This window comes from Lampetra fluviatilis, chromosome 42 (genome assembly GCF_964198595.1).
Source record: "Lampetra fluviatilis chromosome 42, kcLamFluv1.1, whole genome shotgun sequence".
In the NCBI taxonomy this organism is placed as follows: domain Eukaryota; kingdom Metazoa; phylum Chordata; class Hyperoartia; order Petromyzontiformes; family Petromyzontidae; genus Lampetra; species Lampetra fluviatilis.
Window position 1 is genome coordinate 1,162,930 of NC_136316.1, and position 21,677 is coordinate 1,184,606.

The 21,677-nt window shown below is 53.5% G+C and overlaps 1 protein-coding gene across 2 annotated transcripts in view; it reads left to right on the top strand.

The window, feature by feature from the left end:
- The window catches only part of LOC144946624 (sphingomyelin phosphodiesterase 3-like), a 37,743-nt gene that overhangs the window by 4,093 nt on the left and 11,973 nt on the right, over nt 1–21,677 (top strand). Inside the window, exons 2-5 of one of the 2 annotated variants that reach the window (XM_078875638.1) lie at nt 14,332–15,697; nt 17,528–17,603; nt 17,968–18,117; nt 19,409–19,498. In XM_078875638.1, the coding sequence (XP_078731764.1) occupies nt 14,456–15,697; nt 17,528–17,603; nt 17,968–18,117; nt 19,409–19,498 (1,558 nt within the window). In that variant the 5' untranslated portion in view covers nt 14,332–14,455. The remainder of the gene's footprint in view (nt 1–14,331; nt 15,698–17,527; nt 17,604–17,967; nt 18,118–19,408; nt 19,499–21,677) is intronic. The other variant, XM_078875639.1, reaches the window with a different exon arrangement.

A 21,677-nucleotide genomic window follows, 5' to 3' on the forward strand; every position in this document is an offset into this window, starting at 1 on the left:
CAAACAAATATAAGCGGCGGGGTAGCACACGGTGGTAATGCTCGTGCCTCGTGGCAACAAATGCCTGGGTGAAATTTCTAGCTCGGGCAGCTTTCTCTGAGAAGTTCTCCCGCTATCCTGCATCGGGTTTCTCTTGGCTCTCTGATTTCCTCCCATAACGAGAAGAGCACACACGATGTCACTGGTATTGATCGTACATTGCAATGCTAAACAATTGCTCGCAAATTACTCAGTTGGGGTTACAGATGCCAACATCACCCCTCCTGCGAAAATCTTGGCAGGAGCCTCCTTTAAAAGAGTCTTGAGACTCATTGAGGCTTTTTCTGGGTAGGGTAAACAAGCGAGAAAACATATTTGGCTTTTGGGACCGACATCACCAAGCAGAGCAAAAAATCTCACTGCAGGTTTTGACATTCTCGGTCTTATCAGCAGTCAGGCTTGCTGCATAGATTCTGCTGGATCACCAGATGTTATCGTCAAGAGCACTCTATTTAAACTATGGGACCGCACTTGACGCAAAAAGCAATACCGCACGCAAACCCATTGTGTGTTTCTGTGAAGCATTATGGATAAAAGAACTCCGTTCAGTGTCTCCCCAGTTAAATACACATGGTACTTTAGTCAGTGAAGAAAATGAATGGGTTTGCATGGGATGGACAAGACCAATTGTCTGTGCTTTGGGGAGACATGGCCTCTATGCGTCTGTGTTTATCTCTATGAGTAGCTCTGTACAGACACAGACTGAATTTTCATTTTATACGCAGGCTTCCACGGCCAGTATTACGATTCGTAATTAGTTTATTTCAGGTTAGATTGTTTCGGGGTGCAATAATGTAGATGCTTTAACTATAACCCTCTACCGAGTTGTTACGTGAGCACATATGGCAATTGATTTTTTCGTGAAAAAAACAAGAGATGTTCAAACGCAAGCAAAATCTTTACAATTTGATACTCAATCTTTAGTTGGCATCTTTGGCTGGTTGTGTGTTTTTTATGGGGAGTGGTTCCAGCTGCTCAACAGCTGACAATCCTCCGATTGATGGTTTTTGGAGCGATGGGGCTGATCTAAAAACCATTCCTTAATCTCCCCGCACAGATTTCCGTGGTGGTAAAAATGCACCTCTCAGTCAGCCCCAAAACACAACGTGACCATTTTTCAGCTCCTCGCTTCTGAGGCAGTGGTGCGGGGGGGGGGCTATGCATTGCTAGTGTGCAGGGGCAGGGTTATGCTAGTGGGCAGGGTTGTGCTAAGGGTGGGCAGGGCGTCCCATAGTCAGAAGGATCCTGGGTTTCCACTCCCTAGCCGGGTGCCTTTCCGTGTGGAGTGTGTCCGTTACCCCCCCCCCCATCTTCTGCTTGGCTTTCCTCCGGGTTCTTTGGTTTTTCCCCATAGCTAAAAAAACAACATACAATGTAGCACTGGTATTGGCCAAACACCCCCATGCTAAAAGATTACCTCCAAATTGCTCAATTGTGAGTGCACATCAAGTTCAAGTTCATTTATTAGGTATAGCCCTGTGAGCCATTCGGCTCTTGAATCGGGTGCAACCGCAACAAACAAAAACAAAATATGAACAAAAAACATCTTAAAGTGAATATGTGACTGAGTGCAAACAGAAAATCCAAAAAAAGACGGCAAAATATTGCAGAAAAAGCACCATACATCAACACTGTGTGCAAAAATCCCAGTGGGATGCAAGTCAAACAACAACAACAACCACAAGACAACTTAGATTAAGGCCATCAGTCTAACTCTGTACTACAACAAACAAACATGGCGAAACCAAAAAACTTTTCAAAAATCACCAAAATAAAGCCATAAAAGCAATGAAACAGTGGTCATAAGAACTGTGACCGAATTTTCACAATAAACGACGTCAACAACATGTACTACCAAACTCCGCAGCCATAGCTGGCTGCATGAGTCACTCCACAACAGCAGCAGCAGAGCATCAGTCGGTTGGCCCCCTACTGCGAGGAAATTTGGCAGAACCATCCTGAAAAAGTGAGGCTTTCCTCGGTAAATCAGCAGCACAACAACAATAATAATCGTACAATAACACTCGGCAGTGAGGGATGTGGGTGGAGTGAGGCGTACCGAGCCCCAATCTCATTCGTTGGGTTCGGCAGGAGATCCTGGGTGATTACGGGGTGCAGGAGTGTGCAGGCGGTGCAACTGCACCAGGGCTGTGGCTGGTGTAGTCGTTTCTTGGCCCGTGCCTCACCGCGCCGCGCCGCGCTGCCGCTTGCAGTGCATCGACCGGCCGTCTCTCAGCCGGTGGTAATGGAGTCGGCATTCATAGAAACAAAAAATCCCTATTCACGTTTTACGACGCGTGCTACACTCGGACAATGAGCACACCACCGCCCTGCGTTCCAGGTCTTGCGCCATCCTTATTTGCAGAGTTCATCGTTGGGATTTTACGCGGTTGGCCATTCTCTTTTTTTTATAAACATGCGTTGAGGGGGGGAGGGAATTGAAACTAATCTAAAAACATGTTTTTGTTTTACCAGGTAAGGCCCACTGAGCAGCGACCTGGCTGCCACGAATGATGGCTCAACAAAGTGGCTTGTCACGTGGACATTTAGAGCAGCCAAATACTATAAACGCACGTTTCTAAATGTGGAGGGAAAATCCATGCGACCACGCGGAGTGAAAACACACAAACTCGTCGTTCGGGTCGGAATCACGTGAGGGTCGGGATCGAACCCATGGCATCCCATATACCAGGCGATGTAGTTCACATCTCGTCAACCGTGGTGCCCGGGGGGGGGGGGCTGGGGGGACAGTGGCTAACCTGTGGGAGGAGGGCAAGGAGTTGTACATGTCGACTGCAGGGGGAGGCCTCGTGCAGTGAACAAGGTGCGTGTCCTTGGTTAGCACTGGGCCCCGAGGGACGCGGGGGGGGGGGGTTAAATGGAATTTTCACGAATGGGTCCCGTGTGCTTTTGAGGTCTCCATCCTTTCCCTTGAGCGTGTATATCCCCGGATGGTCCACAAAGGCTACGACGGCATTTATTATACGAGTCACAGTCTGGGTCTCACTGAAACGACAAAGCCATTGGGGTATTAGTCGATGCTTAATCTGTGGCTTTAATTTCGTCATTCTCTTCGTCTGGCCGACTAAAACAGTCAAAGCTTTAGCCCCCACTCTTAGTTATGAAATGTTGGTGTGAAGGGCATAAAATCCCCCCCCCCACGCACCACCGATATTAATCTGCTCAGCCAATCGGTGAGCTCCGTAAAAACATTTATAGACACATCGCACCATTGACCATGTTTGGCCCTCCTCGGTGCACCGCAGTCTCGAGAGTAACTTTACTAGATTATCCCAGTCTGCATCTTTATTCGGATCCCGTTACTTTCATCTCGTAGCAGTCAGTCCCACTTTGCTCCTTGCCTGCAGTCGTCATAGGCCTGGTCTTGCTTAATGATTGTCATCGTCCAACGGTCGTCGTTGAGATCAAATATAAACCACTGCGTTGATGACAAATATCCACAATATCAACACTGCTGCCAGGCTGAGCTGGGTTACACGAGAGGCTGCTAGCTGGTACCCCGAGACTCGCTGGCGCGCCCGAGCAGGAACGTTTGCACGCTGCTTGTGGAGGCTCGCATATCTGCGCATCGATTTCACATCATGTGGGACCAGCAAGCACATCGGTGTAGATGATGTCTCGGCACATTGACGCCGGCGGTGGCGGCGGTGGCGGCGGTGGGGACACATCGGTCTTAACCTCACAATCAGCAGCAATGTACCTCGGTAACAGCTCTGATTTTCGTGCGCGATACGCGAGTGAATCGATGATTAGAAACATCGCTTCTCACGTTAGCGGGGAGGGAGACGTGGCGGTGGTGTGTCTGCCGCTCGCTGCAGAGGTTCGAGATTCAAGCGGAGCAGGCCGTCCTGGTTAATACTCCCGTTGTATTAACTTTTAGCCGTATAATACAGGCATCTGCATCACGGTGCATGTAGCAGATCCCATAACTGCTATTTTGAAAGAGTAGGCCATTAGTGCTGGCATCACGGTCCCTAATTTGCCAAAGATGTAAAATGTCCCACAAATGATCAGAATGGCTAAAACCACGTGGCAACATCGGCTCACATTTGTCCGTGAAAAATTGAGCCTTCATGATCGCCTTGCATTGTATGTGGCGGGAAATACGAAATAATAATTATTTTCTGCGGTATTTTTCAGAAGCCTTCACATCGCCCACACCGCCTGACCCTGCCTTTGGTCAGGCAGTAAGGCTGTGGGCTAACGAACCGGCTGTGGCTGGGATATTTTTTTTATAAATAAATTGGATTTTTTTTCCTTCCGCAAGGTATGTGGGTGTGCCATTTTTTTCTACGCAAGTTGCATTTTTTTTTTTACGTGGCAAATCCACCAGATCCTTATTTCAACTGCAGGCAGCAAGCATTGTGACTAAACAGCAGCTGCACTGCACAGCTTGGGGCAGTTCAATCTGTGTGTGCGGCTAAAAGCTGATGGACTGTGAGCCGAGTGACCGCTTACAAACAAGCTGCTGTTTTCTTCCTGCGGAGTTGGGTTTCTAGGGAACTGGACTGCACATGGAGGCTTTAGATAAGAGGTGAATTCAGATTTCATGATTACGATAGAGGATGGAAAATAAAGCTACCACGCAGCTTGTTCCGCAAAATGTTTGTTTTTTCCAACGGCGCCTTCCCCATCCACTTGTGTTTAACAGTAGCACTCCGCAGTTTTTGGCGAACCGGGCGAGGAGTTGCGCAATGCTGAGAAGTTGTGTCTCAGCCGTTGTCGCTCAATCGGTGCCACAGCCAAAGCCGGCGGCTCATTGTCTGCGCAGTCGGTGCCGTACAGAAATCCCTGGGAACGACTGAGTCGGCAAAGAGCTCCCGTTCCACGGCGTCTCGCGTAGATTTGCATTCATCTCCCGCAAAGCCAAATTAATACGCTGCTTGGAGAAAATGTCTCTCATCCCCCCCCCACCTTCTGCCCTCCCGACATTTACAATCTGTTACTACCTCGTTTTCTGCTGGAGGTAAAGTCCAAAGGTGCAGTCTTACATTCGCTTGATTGGCAGAAGAGCCTCTACGAGAGTGCACTCTGGATAGCCCCGTCTAGCATTCGGCACACATTTACACACGGGCCAGACATCTTTCAAGAGGCGGCAGTGCCCACACTCTTCCCCACCACACGCGACTTGCCGACAGACTGACTGTGGTCGTCACCATTGATACCGCTGGATGGAGAGAGGCGGGCGGGCTTGGGGGGTGGCGGAAGATTTAAGAAACTTGCTCCACTGTTTCAACCACCATGCCGGGAGGGGGAGTCAAACCGACGGCCTCTGTGGCAGCTTCAGCGAGGTTTAATTCTGCCGTTCCACAGCACCTTGTGCTCTGTTCCACCCGAGTACCGTGCCAGCCTAATCGGAGCTTTCACGGCGGAGGCATTAGTCATTGACGTGTAATTAATTGCCATTGTGCAAAAGCTTTATTCCTAAACGGTATTCCGCTCACGGTGTGCCACGTAGTAATTGGCACCGAGAACATCGACAAAACACGCGCAGTGTCTGCTGCTGCAGCAGCAGCAAGTGCGCTGTACGGTAATTTGCAGTCCTTTATCTCTCCGCTGCTGGATGATGCTCTCCCGAGCATCGTCTTCCACCCCCAAATTGTCAGGTGGGGGGGCGGGTGGAAGGGGCTGAGCTCCCCCCATCCACCCTCCCCCCCCAATTATAAATTCTTACAGTCAAAAAAAACAAGTGTTGGTACAATATTTAACAGCAGTCAATGGCGTGGCAGCTGTCACTTCTCTGTTTTGTCCCAGCTGATAGAAGGATTCATAATTAATCATTACGTGGCCTAACCCCCCCCAAAATCAATTATGTTTAACATTTGTATAATATTGATTGTGTCCTGCCTTCCCCTCCTCCCAAGTTTTTATATGCCCAATTGTTTAACCACGGCCCCAGCGCAGCTCGGTTCTCTAGGGGAAAAAGGGGTATTCATCCTTCAGGGCAGGGCAGCTGTGGAGCAGTGTCCGTGAGCCGTGCGTGTAAGACGTGTTCTTGAGCCGTGTCCATGAGCAGTGTCCATGAGCAGTGTCCGTGAGCAGTGTCTGTAAGCCGTGTCCGTGAGCAATGTCCGTGAGCCGTGTCCGTGAGCCGTGTCCGCGAGCCATGAGACGTGTCCCGTGTCCGTGAGCCGTGTCCGTGAGCCGTGTCCGTGAGCCATGAGACGTGTCCCGTGTCCATGAGCAGTGTCCGTGTCCCGTGTCCGTGAGCCGTGTCCGCGAGGCTCCGTCTGTGTGTAAACGCCGCCTCTGCTCGTGCACGTTGTGTGCGTTAATTGTCGCGAGCATCGCTGTTAAGAATGCACGAGGACGTCTTGTGCAACGTGTCGGTGGCCACCGGTGGTGAGCGCCGGGCAGCACCTCGGAGAAGCGACGTGGTTGTCGTGGGGCGACGGTTCGTGGGGCGTGTGACCCCGACGACGGATTTTGATCGGGCTACAAAGCCCAGATTTTTATTCCGCCATGCTTTAACTTTGTCACTGTGCTTTTAAAATGCGTTCTGTCATTGACGTTTTTAAACACGGCTAGTGAATGCATATTTAGCTTTAGTTTGAGTTCGTGTCACGAGAGACTGGGTATTATCCTTCCCGTAAAACATGCCTCACGCAGTGGGCGAGGCACCCGTGGCTCAGTCTCGCTGCGTGAAAGCGATTCTCTGGTTTCTAAAGAGGTTAATCGGTTAATATGTACAGTATTATAATAATAATAAACACATGAATCCATAGCCCTGCCTTACAACGGTAGAGTCACGTTTTAGGCAATAGCCCTCCTCCTTCTTCTTCTTCAGAGGAGAGAGCAGATATATTGGCCGACTTGTCATGGAAGATTGCACTTTACACTTTGGTGCCCTTATCAAATGGATAACGTCCAGATAACGTTGACAGATGACCGGCTCTGAAATTGGTATCTGAGCGGACTCCCAGTGCATAGAAACAGAACAACATAAGAAAGCCTCTAAACAGTCTAACACCATACATGTAAACATGTTCACATTGCAAGTCAAATCACGATGTGTATCTCTCCGCGTGTCAATCGGTCACGATGTCCGACGTTTCGCTCCACGTTGCTGGGAGCTTTCTTTCGAAGCCGATTCGAGCGACTCACTTTCTCTCTCTCTCTGGATTCACTTTCTGAAGAAGCTCCCGGGCGCGGAACGTCGGACGCCGTGCCCGAGCGGCACACGTCACGGCCAGCAAACGCACGCGGCGAAGTGCCGGCAGTAAATGAACCGCACGTTGCCGCAAAACGGCATTACGGGAGGTGCCACGGTGATGCAGAGGGCCCATTGTGAGGCTAAATGCGCCGTGTGCCCTGAGTTATTATGGACACTCTGGAGTTGTGATTTTCGAGCTGGTCCTTGCCGGCGGAGGGCCACAGCCGGCGGGCGCTGCGTTCCTGCGGGAGTCGAGTGCCGCTGCTAAGATGATGTCCGAGGGAATGAGCGGCGTGCCGTGGCAACGGGTTGTGACGCACGAGCCCACCGCCGCCTCCCGTCTGCCCGCCCGCCCGCGGCTGATGAATGTTTTGCAGTCCCCACTCTCTCGCTGCTCACCTCGCCCAGACCAATGTGAGTTTGGCAACGATTATTTACTTCGGGCCGTATCCTTAGTCAAGTCGTCGTCTGTGGATTTCACGAAGTCCATTATCTTAAGTGGCATTTGCAGTGTTGTTCGCTGAGCATTGTGTGTTTGTGTTTGTCATTCTCAGTCTAGTTGGCGACAACCTGTGCAGTTTTTCGTGAAATCTTTGTCTGAATTTAATCTCAGTCTTTAAATCAGTTGCTGTTCTGACTGGTAGTTGCTTTTCAAACGGAGCGACTGTGGGATTTGCCCGACAGTGGCAGCAGCAGCATCGTTCGCTCCGGGCGTATGCGACTGAATGGCAGCAGACACTGACAACGCAAATCTCTAATCGTTGCTTTTCACTGGCCATTGGCCATACAAAAGAAGGAGATGGATTGAGTCTGGCCACATAGACCCCCCCCAGCCCGCAACCGTTCAGCTGCCACTCACCCAATATCAATTCAGCCAATCAGAGAGAGCCGCGCTGTCTCCACTGCTGCCGTGAGGGAGCCAGACGCACTCTCCACTGCTGGCCTGAGGGAGAGCCGTGCTCTGTCCATTACATTAGTACTGGAGTTTTTTGTGCGATTAAATCCACTGCTGGATGAAGGCCCACCGCACAATCCTAAGGATTTACTTGACCAGTCTGTTGGGGGCCGCTGCACGCTGTGGTTGTTGGGGGGGTGCTACTTTGTTGAGATATCATTTGTGGCCAGGACGTTTCTGGAAAATAGCTGTATAGCTCAGTGGGCCTTATCTAGTAAAATAAAAAAAGATTCGTTTTTTAGTTTAGTCTTAGGTACTGCCTATGTGCAGCTGCGCTTATGAATTTCGTCTCCGCTTTGGAGACGTGTTTTTACAATCGTGTGAGGTGTGACATCGAGCAGCAAGCGACGATGGTCGTCGTGGTCAGGAACACGCTTGATGACGTTTCGTCCGCTCGTGAGTCAATGTTAACTCAAACCAAACTATTTTGTCGACAATATAATCCATACCAACCGCTCTCTCGCGTGGAATACGAGCGGCCGGGATGGCCTTCGCCGAGGAACATCGGCCGGTGGCCCACGGGGACTTGTGAGTGGGGAGCTCCGTTTCTGGCACATGGTCGGAGGAGGCAGCAGCGGCAGCAGCAGCAGCAAGTCGGCGCTTGTCGCGGGGTGTTTGCCGGCCTCAGAGAGAGAGAGAGACACTGGATCAGTGCCGGATTATCCAAGTAGCAAACGTAGCTACATATGCTATGGGCCCCGCACTTTCAAGGGCCCCGTGCTAAATGCTTTCAAGCTATCAATTCCGGTTCAGCGATTCTGCACTTTCTCTATTATTATAGTACAATACCGCCTTCAACTTTTATGAACGACTGGGTGTTTAAGGTTAGTGATTTTTTCGTATTATCTGGCTGTATAGCAAATGAAAAAATACAATTACTTTACCATGCAAGTGAAAAATGTATGTGTTTTAATATTTAAGTGTTTATTTTATTTTATTTAGGGCCACTTTATGACATATGCTCCAGGCCCCGCACTAGCTTAGCCCGGCACTGTGTGGATGTGGTGTGCCGGGTGCGGAGGAATTTTCCTGGCCGCCGCACCTCGACAGACACCCCCACCCCACTCCAATATGAAGCCCTGGAAGATATGGCACCCATTATTAAATGAGAGATTTCCGCACCAAATATTTTATAAGAAACAAATCTGTTATTTTGAGGGTAATATTTTCCCATTCGTAAGGAAAGTGAGACAGGTTCTGCCTGCCAACATGAACTAACATGAGATGTTTTAGTCCATCAGAATTCAGAAGTATGGGTCTTCTGATGCAGCGCTCTCTACACTTATTCTCCAAACTAGTTAACGCCGCCTTGGGTTTTTGTCAGCAGTTCAATTGCTTTAAATAATTGGCAAGAGCACTCCATTATTGCGTAATTGTCCCGTAACTACTTAGTCTTAATGCGATCCTCTGTGTGTTTTTTTTGCTGAATGTTATCCCATGAGAAACCGTACCAATGAGATGGTAAAAATTTGCCAAAAAAAACGATCGATTGTTTGAGTTGAATTGTAACCGCGACCAAATCACTGCATCATGGTGATGCGGGGGCCACGCGTTTGGTGCGTTGCTTTTGTGCCAAATTATCGTTCATTTCAAATCACGCAAGCGGAACATTACTTTTCAATGCCGGTAATTAATGATTTTTGTTGTTCTTAAAAGCTTCTGTTGGCTCTCACACGGATGTGAGTGTGGCAATTTGGCGGCGGAGAGGACCGTTAATGGCGTGGGGAAAGTGCGCGTGCTCGATTCCACGCAGTCGCACGATCCCACATAGTCACGCGATCCTGAGTCGTCACGTGATCCCACATAGTCACGTGCTCTCGTGTAGTCACACGAACCTCGGGCGCTAACTGGCAGCCCCATAGGTCGCTCTCTCTCTCGCTGTGCAGAGATTTGATTTTGCTTTTTGAGAATAAAACTTGAAAATGCTCGCTGAAATGATTACTGCAGAACAAGCCAATTGATTGAACGTCATCGCATCGCACCAGCAATTTGTCTATTCACCGAGAGATAAACAGACGAGGGTTTTAAAACCGATGTAAAGGTTTTTTTGTCTGTTTAAAAACAAAAAATTACATTCGGTTCCATTAGATAATTATCAAATCATAATGCATTTCCCCAAGTCAATGTGGTTTTATCTTTCCGATTCTCATCGGCAAGGGTGCGGCCTGTTAAACCCAACACCGCTGTTTTGCCTGATGAGAGGATCCTCGATTGACGCAGTGCAGCCCGTTCAGTGCAGTTCAGCAACTTTGTACTAGTGAGCTGCGCTGGTGCATTTTGGGAACGGCCGTCGAGGAGTTGGTACAGCAAAAATGCGGACTCCGCCTATTCCGGCTGCACGGGATACAGTGTTTCTCCCTTGCACGCGTGAGATTTCACCGGGTCTTTCGTCTTCCTCCCACATGTAAGCACTCGTTAATTATGCTGATCACACCTCTATACATATAAAGGACCACAGAGCTTGGGCAATTTTTGGGAGCGCCGATTCGCCGGGCGCCTGCCTTGTCGCCTGTCTGTGGTCCAGTCTCCGAGTCGTTCTCTCTCTTCGAGAGCGAGCGATTACTGCGTTACGGCGGCACGTCGCAAGCTGAAATAATGATTATTATATTATACAATGTGTTTCTCTTTCGTTTCTCAATGTAACTCCAAGCGTGCGTGACAGAAATGTGTGTGTTTACTGAGGGCTGGGCTTTATGGATGGGCGTGGAAGTGAATTATCTACAAAATAGGAGGAGGGGAGGAGGAGGAGGGTTCATCGATTGTCTGCCGCTTTTTCACCGGCCGGATTGAAGCGGCCCTGACGCGGCAGTGATGAATGCTCTTTAGATGATCTTCCCCATGGGGACTTGCGCACACTCAATTGTGCGGCGTTTAATCTGCTAACGGCCCAATCGCAGCGTCTTGTGTGTAAAGCCGCGCTATACGGTGAAGCCCTTGCAGTGGCAGGAGTGACCGAGCACTGTAAAATTAGTCACGCACTACTGTCGCCTCGTCAACATACGCCCCCCCCCCCGTCTAGTACCCGATTAGTGCTAGAGCGATGGATGATTATCGTTTTGGTGCCAATCGTGGCCACGGGCCATACGACGTGAGGTAGTGGGCCGCGTGTGGGCCGCGTGTGGGCCGCGTGTGGGCCGCGTGCGTGCCGTAGATTATGGGGCCGCACGGCACTCCCTGTAGGCCCTCGCCGCTGAGCCCACTGCCTGAACCGCTCCGGGCTGCCCCCATCTCAGTCGCCATCGGCCGCGATCTGTCCACTGCCGCTGGACGACGGCCTGCCAAAGCGTTCCTCGTCTCTCGCAGGCCGCCTAGCGCCCGCGCGTGAACTGATCTCGTGGCTCCATCTCCGTGGTGGACGTCCTCTTGGGCGCACTCCCTCTTTTGCCTACCACCCCGGTTGTTCGTCTCGACCGCCGGCTCTCATACCTTCGAGCAACGTATCCTGCCCATGCCCACTTTTTGTTGCCAGTCTATACGATGGCTTAAACGTCTGTATGCTCTCTGATCCACACGTTCCTCTTTCTGTCCGTCGGTGTAATTCCAAGCGTGCGTCTCTCTCCGTGCTACGGAGCTGCCTTATTTAATACGAATGAAACGGCGCCGCTAGCCAGACGCTCGCCGCGTGTGGTGGGTGCGTGCGCACGCGTGCGGTTCTGTAATGTTTTACTGGAAGAGCCGCGATCGTTCCGTTCGTCGATTGTGAGCAGCGGCATCGGGGGGTTTAATTTCAGCCGGAAAACATCGCCACAAACGGCGGCACACCACGTCCAACGTACCCAGTCTTGCTATGGCCGTGCCTCCAAGTTGCACGCCACCTACTTTAGTCTGTGACGGACCTGGATTTCTGCCCCAATGTGTGTGGTGGTTGCTGGGGGGGAGGGGGGATGCAGTGGGGGTGAAATGCCGGGTACCTCTCCGTAAAATCCAGGCTGAGAATGCGGCACAGCAGATAGCAGTGCCACAAGATGCGGTCAGTGCGTTGTACGATGTGGCATTAGTGCTAGCTGTGGGGGTGTGGGGAGTGGCAGCGTAGTGCTTGGTGGTGTGATACCAACATCGCAATTGCATCGCCGGCGGTGAAAAATCGTTCGTTCGTCAAGTTTAATTTGAACCAGGTGACAGCCCGCACTGAGCGACTTGATGAAGTACGGTCAAACAACCACCTCCTAGCGACTGACCATGACCGTGCCGATGACGACGACGATGACGACGGGGAATGACGGTCCTCTCTGCAGCCACAGCAATCCATGGGACGATTGAGTCGCGAGCGTCGCGTGGTCAGCAGGCAGCCTCACGCCCGCTCGCCGTGCACGCGGCTCGCCGACAAGGCGCCCAGGCGCGGCCGCCAAAGTCCGTCCAGAGGACGACGGTGACCCAACTTCACGGCCGCTCGGACCGTTCCGGTCCATGTGCGGCCCGGACCGTCGCGTTCGGGCCGGGGAGGTGCCACTCGTGCCGGCCGTGCCGTTAATCTCATCGTAAGAGCGATTTATTTTCCCGGGCTGCCCGACGGCCGGCACTCGCGCAATTAAAGTCGAGCGTGTTTGGCAAAACTGCGCTCTTTGAGCGTAATGGCTTTTTTTTTTACTTATTCACGACTTTCTTTTTCCCGAGCGCACTCATTACATTCAAAGACTTTGAGATATGGGGATGGCCCTGGGAATGTTTCCTAATTTTGAACTAATTGTGGCCAGTTTTGCACGAATGTTATTATTATTATTATTTGCGTTCCGAGTCCGTATATGTTCGGGCTAGACGTTCGCTCCCCGGCGCATGCTCTCGGGATGCACCACACGCTGTTCGGCAGAGTACCCAACATTCCCTTCCTGAAGAAGCCTCCAGCTGCGTGGAGCGAAGCGTCAGAAACATCGTGCCAAAACGACTCAAAGCAGCAAAAAAAAGGCTAAAACGCAGGGGGGGTGGGGGGAGAGAGAGCGACACACGGCAGCACAACTGCGGAAACCTTCATGTGGGCGACAGACGCCCGCGTGTCGCGCCCGCGACTGGGAGCCTCCCAGTGTCCCCAGCCACAACAGACTGTCATAACCCACGTCACCCGTTAATTGGACACCCCCCCCCCCGCTGGGGGGCAGGGGCGGACTTTGCGAGCCGCGTCTGCCGTATCCGCGCATCTGCCGCCGGTCACATCTGCTCAAGTTTGTCTTAACGGTGACAAGAGGACCACAATGCACCTCTGCAGGAAATACTGATGGTTTTTGCAGAATACACACAGAGGCTGTGTGCTTCATGACCCTTTCTGCCAATAATACAGGTGTTGAGATGTTAATACCAGGGACGTGCGGTCAGGAGAGGCAGGGGAGGCAGAGCCAGGGGAGGCAGAGCCTCACCTGTCATACTCCAATGAAAATAGCTGTTACTAAAAAAAAAAAAAATTGGAATTTTTCCACTGATCTGTGTTATAAATGTCATTTCTGTACGATTCCAATCATTTTTATTGTGAAAATCGCCAAATTTGCGGAGGTCCGCTGCAAATGCAGGAAGAGATGAGAGGTGAGGCGGCGACAAGCTCAGCCTCCCCTCTGATTGCGCAACCCCTCAGTAACTGGATGGAGCGCGGGCAATAAGCGCGTGCCTGTTACTATCTCAGTATGTCACTAATGTAATGTTTGTAGACCCCTTCATTTCATGTCCTCGCCTTCCATACTCCAGGTAACTTATTTCACGTACTGTATGTGTATAAATATGTTTAGGCTCGCTGGTCTCGTCATGAAACTGCAATGAAAAAGCACCAGGGGAGTCAGCTAACACATCTGCCTCACTGAGGGGGATGTGTCTAACACGCCCCCCTCAGCGAGGACACGCCCCCTCAGTGAGGCCACGCCCCCTACGCGAGGCCACGCCCCCCTCACTGTGTGAATCTGGCTCTGACACGAGCCAGTGCCTCCCCAGCCATTGACCTCACCGCACGTCACTGGTTAATACAGGTTATAGGATGTTAATACAGGTGGTAGGATGTTAAAACACCTAGTCATACCTCGCGAAAATACTGCCATAGATGTGCGCTTCTTACATGTGTGTTGCGTGGCACGTACAGTTTTCCAGCCTATGCTATTATTACTCTTTGGTCCTTTCGGTAAAGTCACGTAGGTATAATTATTCTATTATAGGCGTGTGGTGTGCGGGTGTGTGCGCGCGTGTACAGGCGAGCTCTGCTTGGCATCATGATGCCTGGTAGTGCCACACTCGCCGCACGACCCCCCCACCCCCGCGGTGTCTAGTGGGCGGAGGAGGAGGGCCGCTGGAACCGGCGAAGCGCGGCCGCCACCATGGTGCTGCACCGCTCGCCGTTCCCCAACGCGTGCTGCCGCGGCCTGCACGCGGCCGCCTGGGCCCTCGTGTTCCCCGCCTACTGGCTCGCCGACCGGCTCATCGCCATCTGCGTCTCCACCGGCAAGGAGCGCGATGAGCGCGCCCAGGACGCCTGCTACCTGCGCCCGCTCTACCTGTGCGTGCTGGTGCCCGCGGTCTTCCTCGCGTTTCTGCTCTCGCTGCCCTTCGCGCTGCTCGGCTTCCTCGTGTGGCTGCCCCTGCAGTCGGCGCGGCGGCCGTACGCGTACTCCTCCTTCCACGGCGGCAAGGATCGGCAGGCCAGCAGGCAGCGGCCGCCTCTGACCGACCTGCTGCGGCAGGGCGGACGCAGCTTCTCGTTCGCGTCGGCCAACGTGTGCCTGCTGCCCGACTCGCTTGCGCGCTTCAGCAACCTGTCGCACACCCAGCGGCGGTCCCGCGAGATGGGCCTTCGCATCCGCAACGGGGTGGGCCGCCCGCCCATCCGCATCCTGGTGGACTCGCCCACCGACACGTCGGAGAGCAACACGAGCCTCCTGGACTCGGAGCAGCACGGCGGCAGCGGCTCCATGTACGGGGCGCTGAGACGCACGACGTCGCTGCAGTCGCACACGTCGGCGCAGCAGGGCGGGCAGAAGCGCGGCGGAGCGCAGCAGGGCAGCCGGGAAGACATCCAGTACATCGACAGGGAGACGCCCGAAGACGACAGGACTGGTGGCGGCGGTGGGGAGAAGGGCAAGGAGGATTCCTGCAGCGTCAAAATCGAGTTTGGGGACGGGGACGCGATGACCAACGGGACGGAGGCGGCGCCGCCGGAGGACGGGCGCAGGGACGCGCAGGCGAACAACGACCGCTCCGCCGCCTGCGCCAACCTCCTGTCGGAGAGGATGGCGAAGGCCTCGCGCAAGCGGGCGAGCAAGACTGGCGATGAGATCTACAGCGAGGTGGCGCCGTTCTTCCCCGCGGACCTCGACTTCCTGTGCCTGCAGGAGGTGTTCGACAAGCGGGCGGCGGCCAACCTGTGCGAGCAGCTGCACCCCTGCTTCCCCTACATCCTGTCGGACGTGGGCGTCTATGCCTTCCACGGCTGCCAGTTCAAGTTTTTCAACAGCGGCCTCTTCCTCGCCAGCCGCTTCCCCATCCTGGACGCCGCCTACCACTGCTACCCCAACGGGCGGAAGGAGGACCTCCTCGCCGCCAAGGGCGTCCTCTTCGCCAAGGTGAGGGAGGAGGGGTGGCGGCGAACATCGGTGGGGGTTTTGCGGGCCGTCATCGGATTCGCCGTCGCTCGCAAATTGTGGCGGGAGAGTTTGCCGCCGCGGTAGTGTCTGCGTGGCTCACCACGCGTTGATCGATGCCCCCTCGCCACTGCTATCCCAGTAAAGTTACCGGCATTTCTGGTGGGCTCGACGTGGACGCGTGCTAAGCGGGAGCCCGTTCCCGTTAGCTCCGCCCACTTTTTCATAGCCACGCCCACTCGAACTCGCTTGGCCCGCCCCACACAGCAAGGGGATTCGCTCATCACTCTTGTTGTTGGCTCTGCCTACTGTGGATAGTCACCGCCCAAATCTGCAAGGTACGCCCACTGCTCTGGTAGCCCCGCCCACTATTTTGTTAGCCCCGCCCACTGCTCAGTTAGCACCGCCCACTACTCAGGTAGCCAGAACATTTCAAACCGGGGATAAAATCCCAATTTTCACAAGAGTTTTGGAGAGGTGGGGTGTGGGGGGGATTGAGGGGTTTGAGATTGGGTCACACTTTTTGAAACCACTGAGACTGTCCTGTCCAAACCGAGACGGTTGGCGGCTTAACTCCCCATCCATTCTCACATCACTGGACATTATATCCCAAAAGGCCAAACAAAAACTCACCTCCATTATGGACTCTCACTGCTGTTTAATTACGATGGTGGGTTTTGGGCCGCGTCATTTTTCCCCCCCAGCCTTGTGATCAATCCTAGTCATGTTGGTTTATTACTTTGCTGCGTTGCCCGTGCAGCGCTGATGGGATTGAGTGCCTCCAGCCGGGCTCCTGGGTCACTGCTCATGAATTTATGAAGCGGTGTGATTAAACAGCGCGCTGCTGGCACACGGGGGAGGCCCCACACTGCCCCGGGGGGGAGGGGTGAACCTGGGGGTGGGGGGTAGTCGATTCTGGGCAGAGCCACGCAAGCAATGTTGGGTTGGTTGGGTGGCTCCCCCCCCCCCTCTGATATTCTAGGTTTTGACTGCACCGTACTTAGGTTTGCTCATTTCCAACTCTGAGATATCCCTGCGGTAGAGTGGCAAAGTGGTGACACTTGTGTCTCGCAGGAAGAAGGGCCGGGGCGGTTTGATTCCCAACTCGAGTGTCTGTCTGCGAGGGGAGTTTGTATGTTCTGCTCTCCCTCTGTTCTGCGTAGATTTTCGCCGGGCTCTCCGGTCTCCTCCTAGAACTATTGAAACCCATACAATGCATTTAGAACTGGTATTGGCCAAAACATCTCTTTCTTTTCTGCAATGTACTCAATTAGGATCACACGTAGTAACATCAATCACATCGACTGCGAAAACTTGGCCGGACCCTCTGCTCGAAATGTAGCCCAGCAGCAGCAGCAGCAGCTTGGAACAGCTGTACCTGCTTAGTTTCCAAGATCTGAAGAAATGGGCGCCGTGGTGGTGAGATTAGTATAACTGTCGCCCGGTATGCGGGAGGTCGTTGGTTTCGATCCCGACCCCAGATGCCCGTACGTTTAGAATTCGAATGTTCCCCTGGGTCCTCTGGTGTTTGCCATCCATAGTTAGGGAACATGCGTTTGGATCACTTGTGATGACATGAGCCACTTGTGTGAGCTATCATGCGTGGCGAGGTTGTCTCTGAGAAAGGAGATGACAGCTCATTGGGCTCAACACGAGCGTCGAGGCGTTTGGCGGTCGTCTCCTGTTTAAATTCCGAGCCAGCGGTGTAAATTCCACATTCCCATTGCGTGATGGGTGAGGCCTTGTGTAATGTCCCAAACAAATGTACAAAACACATAACCAAGCGCGTGCTTCTTGTGGGGTCACCCTCAGGTGCACGTGGGAAGCACTGCGCAGGACCAGAGGATTGTGGGATACATCGCCTCTACGCATCTGCAAGCCCTGGAAGGTAACCTAGCTGAAATCGCGAGGGTCGTTTGTATTCTATTATAATTGTATAATTGTATTATTACTCCTGCACTTGTTTACCCAGCAATGCCTCACTTGAGTCTGAAGACTCGTTTTCTCGAGTCCTGTCAAGTGTTCGCGGGTGGGCGAGGGTGGGCGTGGGTGGGCGTGGGTGGGCACATGTGGGCGCGTGGTGGGCGTGCGTGAGTGGGCGCGTGTGGGCGTGCGTGGGTGGGTGCGGGCATGGGTGGGCATGCGTGGGTGGGCGCGTGTGGGTGGGCATGGGCGTGGTTGTGCGCGTGTGGGTGGGCGTGGGTGGGCGTGGGCATGCGTGGGTTCCTCACGAGCGTGGGCCGCGTGCACAGAGGACGCCGACATCCGCTGCGAGCAGCTGGACCGGCTGCTGGAGTGGAAGGAGGAGTTCGTGGAGACGACGTCGGACCCGGCGCGCCCGCAGGACCTGGTCGTCTTCGACGTCCTGTGCGGGGACTTCAACTTCGACAACTCCTCCGAAGGTTGGTGGTTTGGTGGTGCCGTTGGGGGGGGGGGGGTGGAGGGGGTGGAGGAGCCCGCTGGAGGCAGCCCCATCTCGGTGTCAAGTCTTTGTAATGCGTGTGTGTGTGTGTAATGCGTTTGTGTGTGTGTGATGCGTGTGTGTGTGTGTGATGCGTGTGCGTGTAATGCGTGTGTGTGTGTGTGTAATGCGTTTGTGTGTGTGTAATGCGTTTGTGTGTGTGTGATGCGTGTGCGTGTAATGCGTGTGTGCGTGTGTGTGTGATGCGTGTGTGTGTGTGTGATGCGTGTGTGTGTGTGTGATGCGTGTGTGTGTGTGTGATGCGTGTGCGTGTAATGCGTGTGTGCGTGTGTGTGTGTGTGATGCGTGTGTGTGTGTGTGTGATGCGTGTGTCTGTAATGCGTGTGTGTGTCTGTAATGCGTGTGTGTGTGTAATGCGTGTGCGTGTAATGCGTGTGTGCGTGTGTGTGTGTGTGATGCGTGTGTGTGTGTGTGTGATGCGTGTGTCTGTAATGCGTGTGTGTGTCTGTAATGCGTGTGTGTGTGTAATGCGTGTGTGTGTAATGCGTTTGTGTGTGTGTAATGCGTGTGTGTGTGTGTAATGCGTGTGTGTGTGTAATGCGTGTGTGTGTAATGCGTTTGTGTGTGTGTAATGCGTGTGTGTGTGTGTAATGCGTGTGTGTGTGTGTGTGATGCGTGTGTGTGTGATGCGTGTGTGCGTGTGTGTGTGTGTAATGCGTGTGTGTGTGTGTAATGCGTGTGTGTGTGTGTGTGATGCGTGTGTGTGTGATGCGTGTGTGCGTGTGTGTGTGTGTAATGCGTTTGTGTGTGTGTAATGCGTGTGCGTGTAATGCGTGTGTGCGTGTGTGTGTGTAATGCGCGTGTGTGTGTGTAATGCATGTGTGTGTCTGTAATGCGTATGCGTGTGTGTGTGTGTGTAATGCGTTTGTGTGTGTGTGATGCGTGTGTGTGTGATGCGTGTGCGTGTAATGCGTGTGTGCGTGTGTGTGTGTGTAATGCGTGTGTGTGTGTAATGCGCGTGTGTGTGTGTAATGCATGTGTGTGTGTGTAATGCGTGTGTGTGTCTGTAATGCGTATGCGTGTGTGTGTGTGTCTGTAATGCGTATGCGTGTGTGTGTGTGTCTGTAATGCGTATGCGTGTGTGTGTGTGTCTGTAATGCGTATGCGTGTGTGTGTACTGCGAGTGTGTATGTGTAATGCGTGTGTCTGTAATGCGTGTGTGTGTCTGTAATGCGTGTGTGTGTGTAATCCTCGTGTGTATGTGGCTCCAGATGACCGCAAGGAACAGCAGCACCGCCTCTTCTCGCACTACACGGACCCGTGCCGCCTGGCGCCCGGGCGGGACAAGCCGTGGACGGTCGGTGCGTGCCGCGCTCCCCAAAGGGGGAGCTCAACACAACCCGACACAAATCTGGCTGTTGCCTGATGAAGCTGGTTGTAATTACTGGCGAAACGTCGTACTCACAGATTGTAAATGTTGTGGCTTGGCTCTCCAACACACCGGTGTGCTGCACTAGTGACGAATTGGCACGTTCTGTTTACGTGTCAATCCTTACTAGTTGGCTGTGTCGGGTGGTGGCGGGTTTTAACGACACATTTATATATTTACGTGATCTAACCCAAAACACCTCTATTACAACTCAACACCAAACCACCGTAAGGACATGAGGACCCAAAACGTCGGAGAGCCGTACAGCCCAACCGGGAAATCCTACTGGGCGGGGGTCAAACCCAAACGTGCGTGTCTCGCATTGCAAACAAAACACGGTGGCGACCTCTGAAGTCGGATCATTCAACGATATTTTCACACGTAGGCCGCACAATACAATGGCATGCCACGTGACGTCGTATACGTTACACGCGAAAATGTTTTGATGCCGCTTGGCGTCGTTTACACCTCCGCACGCGACCACCGATCCGCGTCTCTCGTCTGCAGCTCTCTCGTCTCCGTCCCTCATTCATGTCTCTCTCTCATTTCACGAATCTCTCTCTCTCGTTATATCCCGGCGGCTCGTATCTCTCATATCCAAGAGCCCTTCGTGAGCCACGCCTGTCCCGTGGGCTGCCAATTGATGAAGCCCACTGTTTAAGCTCGGTGGCGGTCGGCCCTTGTGGCCTGCCCGCGTCCCACGTGCCATCACAAACGCACGGTCCGTGTCACTGCGCACGCATGGAGCCAGGCGAATCCGCGCGTCTCCCCGCCGGTGCTGCTCGATCGGCTCCGGGGTTCGGGCGCCGCCCAAGACTCGGCGAGATTCCGCTGCTCGTGGGCCGACTTGGACGTCTCGGCGCGAGATCCGCCACCGCGGACGGAGACGCCGGTGCAGGATCGCGAGGCGCGGCGGGTTTATTTGACGATTCAGCATCCTTGCGCCCGGTGGGACAACTTAACGGCCCATCGTAATTTCAGCTTTGTCGAGCGACTCGATGGCTCCGTCGTGATTCCGCTCGGCGAGGGGATTTTGACGACTCGGCGCATCGTTGCAGCTCACGGGATGACTCGGCATAATTGTGCTTTGGGGACCGTCGAGGCGACTCGGCATCAATTTACCCCTTGCCTGCTCCCCCCCGGGGGGGGTTCGCTGCCACGTGCCACTCGCGCGGCGGCGGTCTCCGCGGGCGCTGCCGCGGCACGGGGAAACCGTAACGAGGGTCGTGCGGGGCCGTCGATATGCCCCGCCCACCCGCCCGCCCACCTGGCCACCCACCCCCCAAGTCGTGCATTACGACCTCCGTGTTTCCACGCTGCAGGGAGTCGTGCGGAATGAGCTCGCGTTGTGTGGCCTCCTCTGTACGTTTTGACGGCGGTGCCGAGCGGCGCCGAGATGACCTACGGTCGCCGGTGCGTGCGTAGTGGCCGCCAAACACCACGTGACGGCCGCCTGCCGCTCTGACTCTGTGTCGGTTTGCGCCGTGCGTGCGTGCGCGGGGGCGGGAGCGGTGGTGCAGCGGTGAGCGCGCAGTGTTATGAACCCGGCGTCATCACGGCCAACATCGATGACGATTATCTGAACTGATTCTGGGCCTCCCCTAAGTCGACTCGGCCTCAAAGCGGTACCTGGTGCGATGTGTGAACATTGCCACTGGGGAGACAAAGGCGGTCGGGCGTGGTGCTGGCCAATCCACTCCCTCGTGTGCCGTTCCGGCCTTCATAGATGCTCGTTTAAAAGCACTTGCCCCAACAGCCTGCTCAAGGCTCTACGGGGGGATCTTTGTCTTTGTTTTGCGTGAGTGCGAATATCAATAATTAAACATAACACTGAAGCTCGTCGCTGTCGTTAACGATAGCAACATTAAGAATGACGTTTGAGTGCCTTTTGTCAACACACTGCTGGATAAATGCCACCCGACGCCATACTTCACCACGCTGGTCATTTGGTGAAAGGCAGGTCCTCAGGGCAGGTTATCACTCGACCCTGAGGATAGTTGGGGCCAATGGCGGAGCCAGGATTTTCCGCTAGGGGGGGCAACCCTACGAGCAATGAATGATAGAGGAGTTGTTAGTGAGTAAGGAGTTGTTAGTGAGTAAGGAGTTGTTAG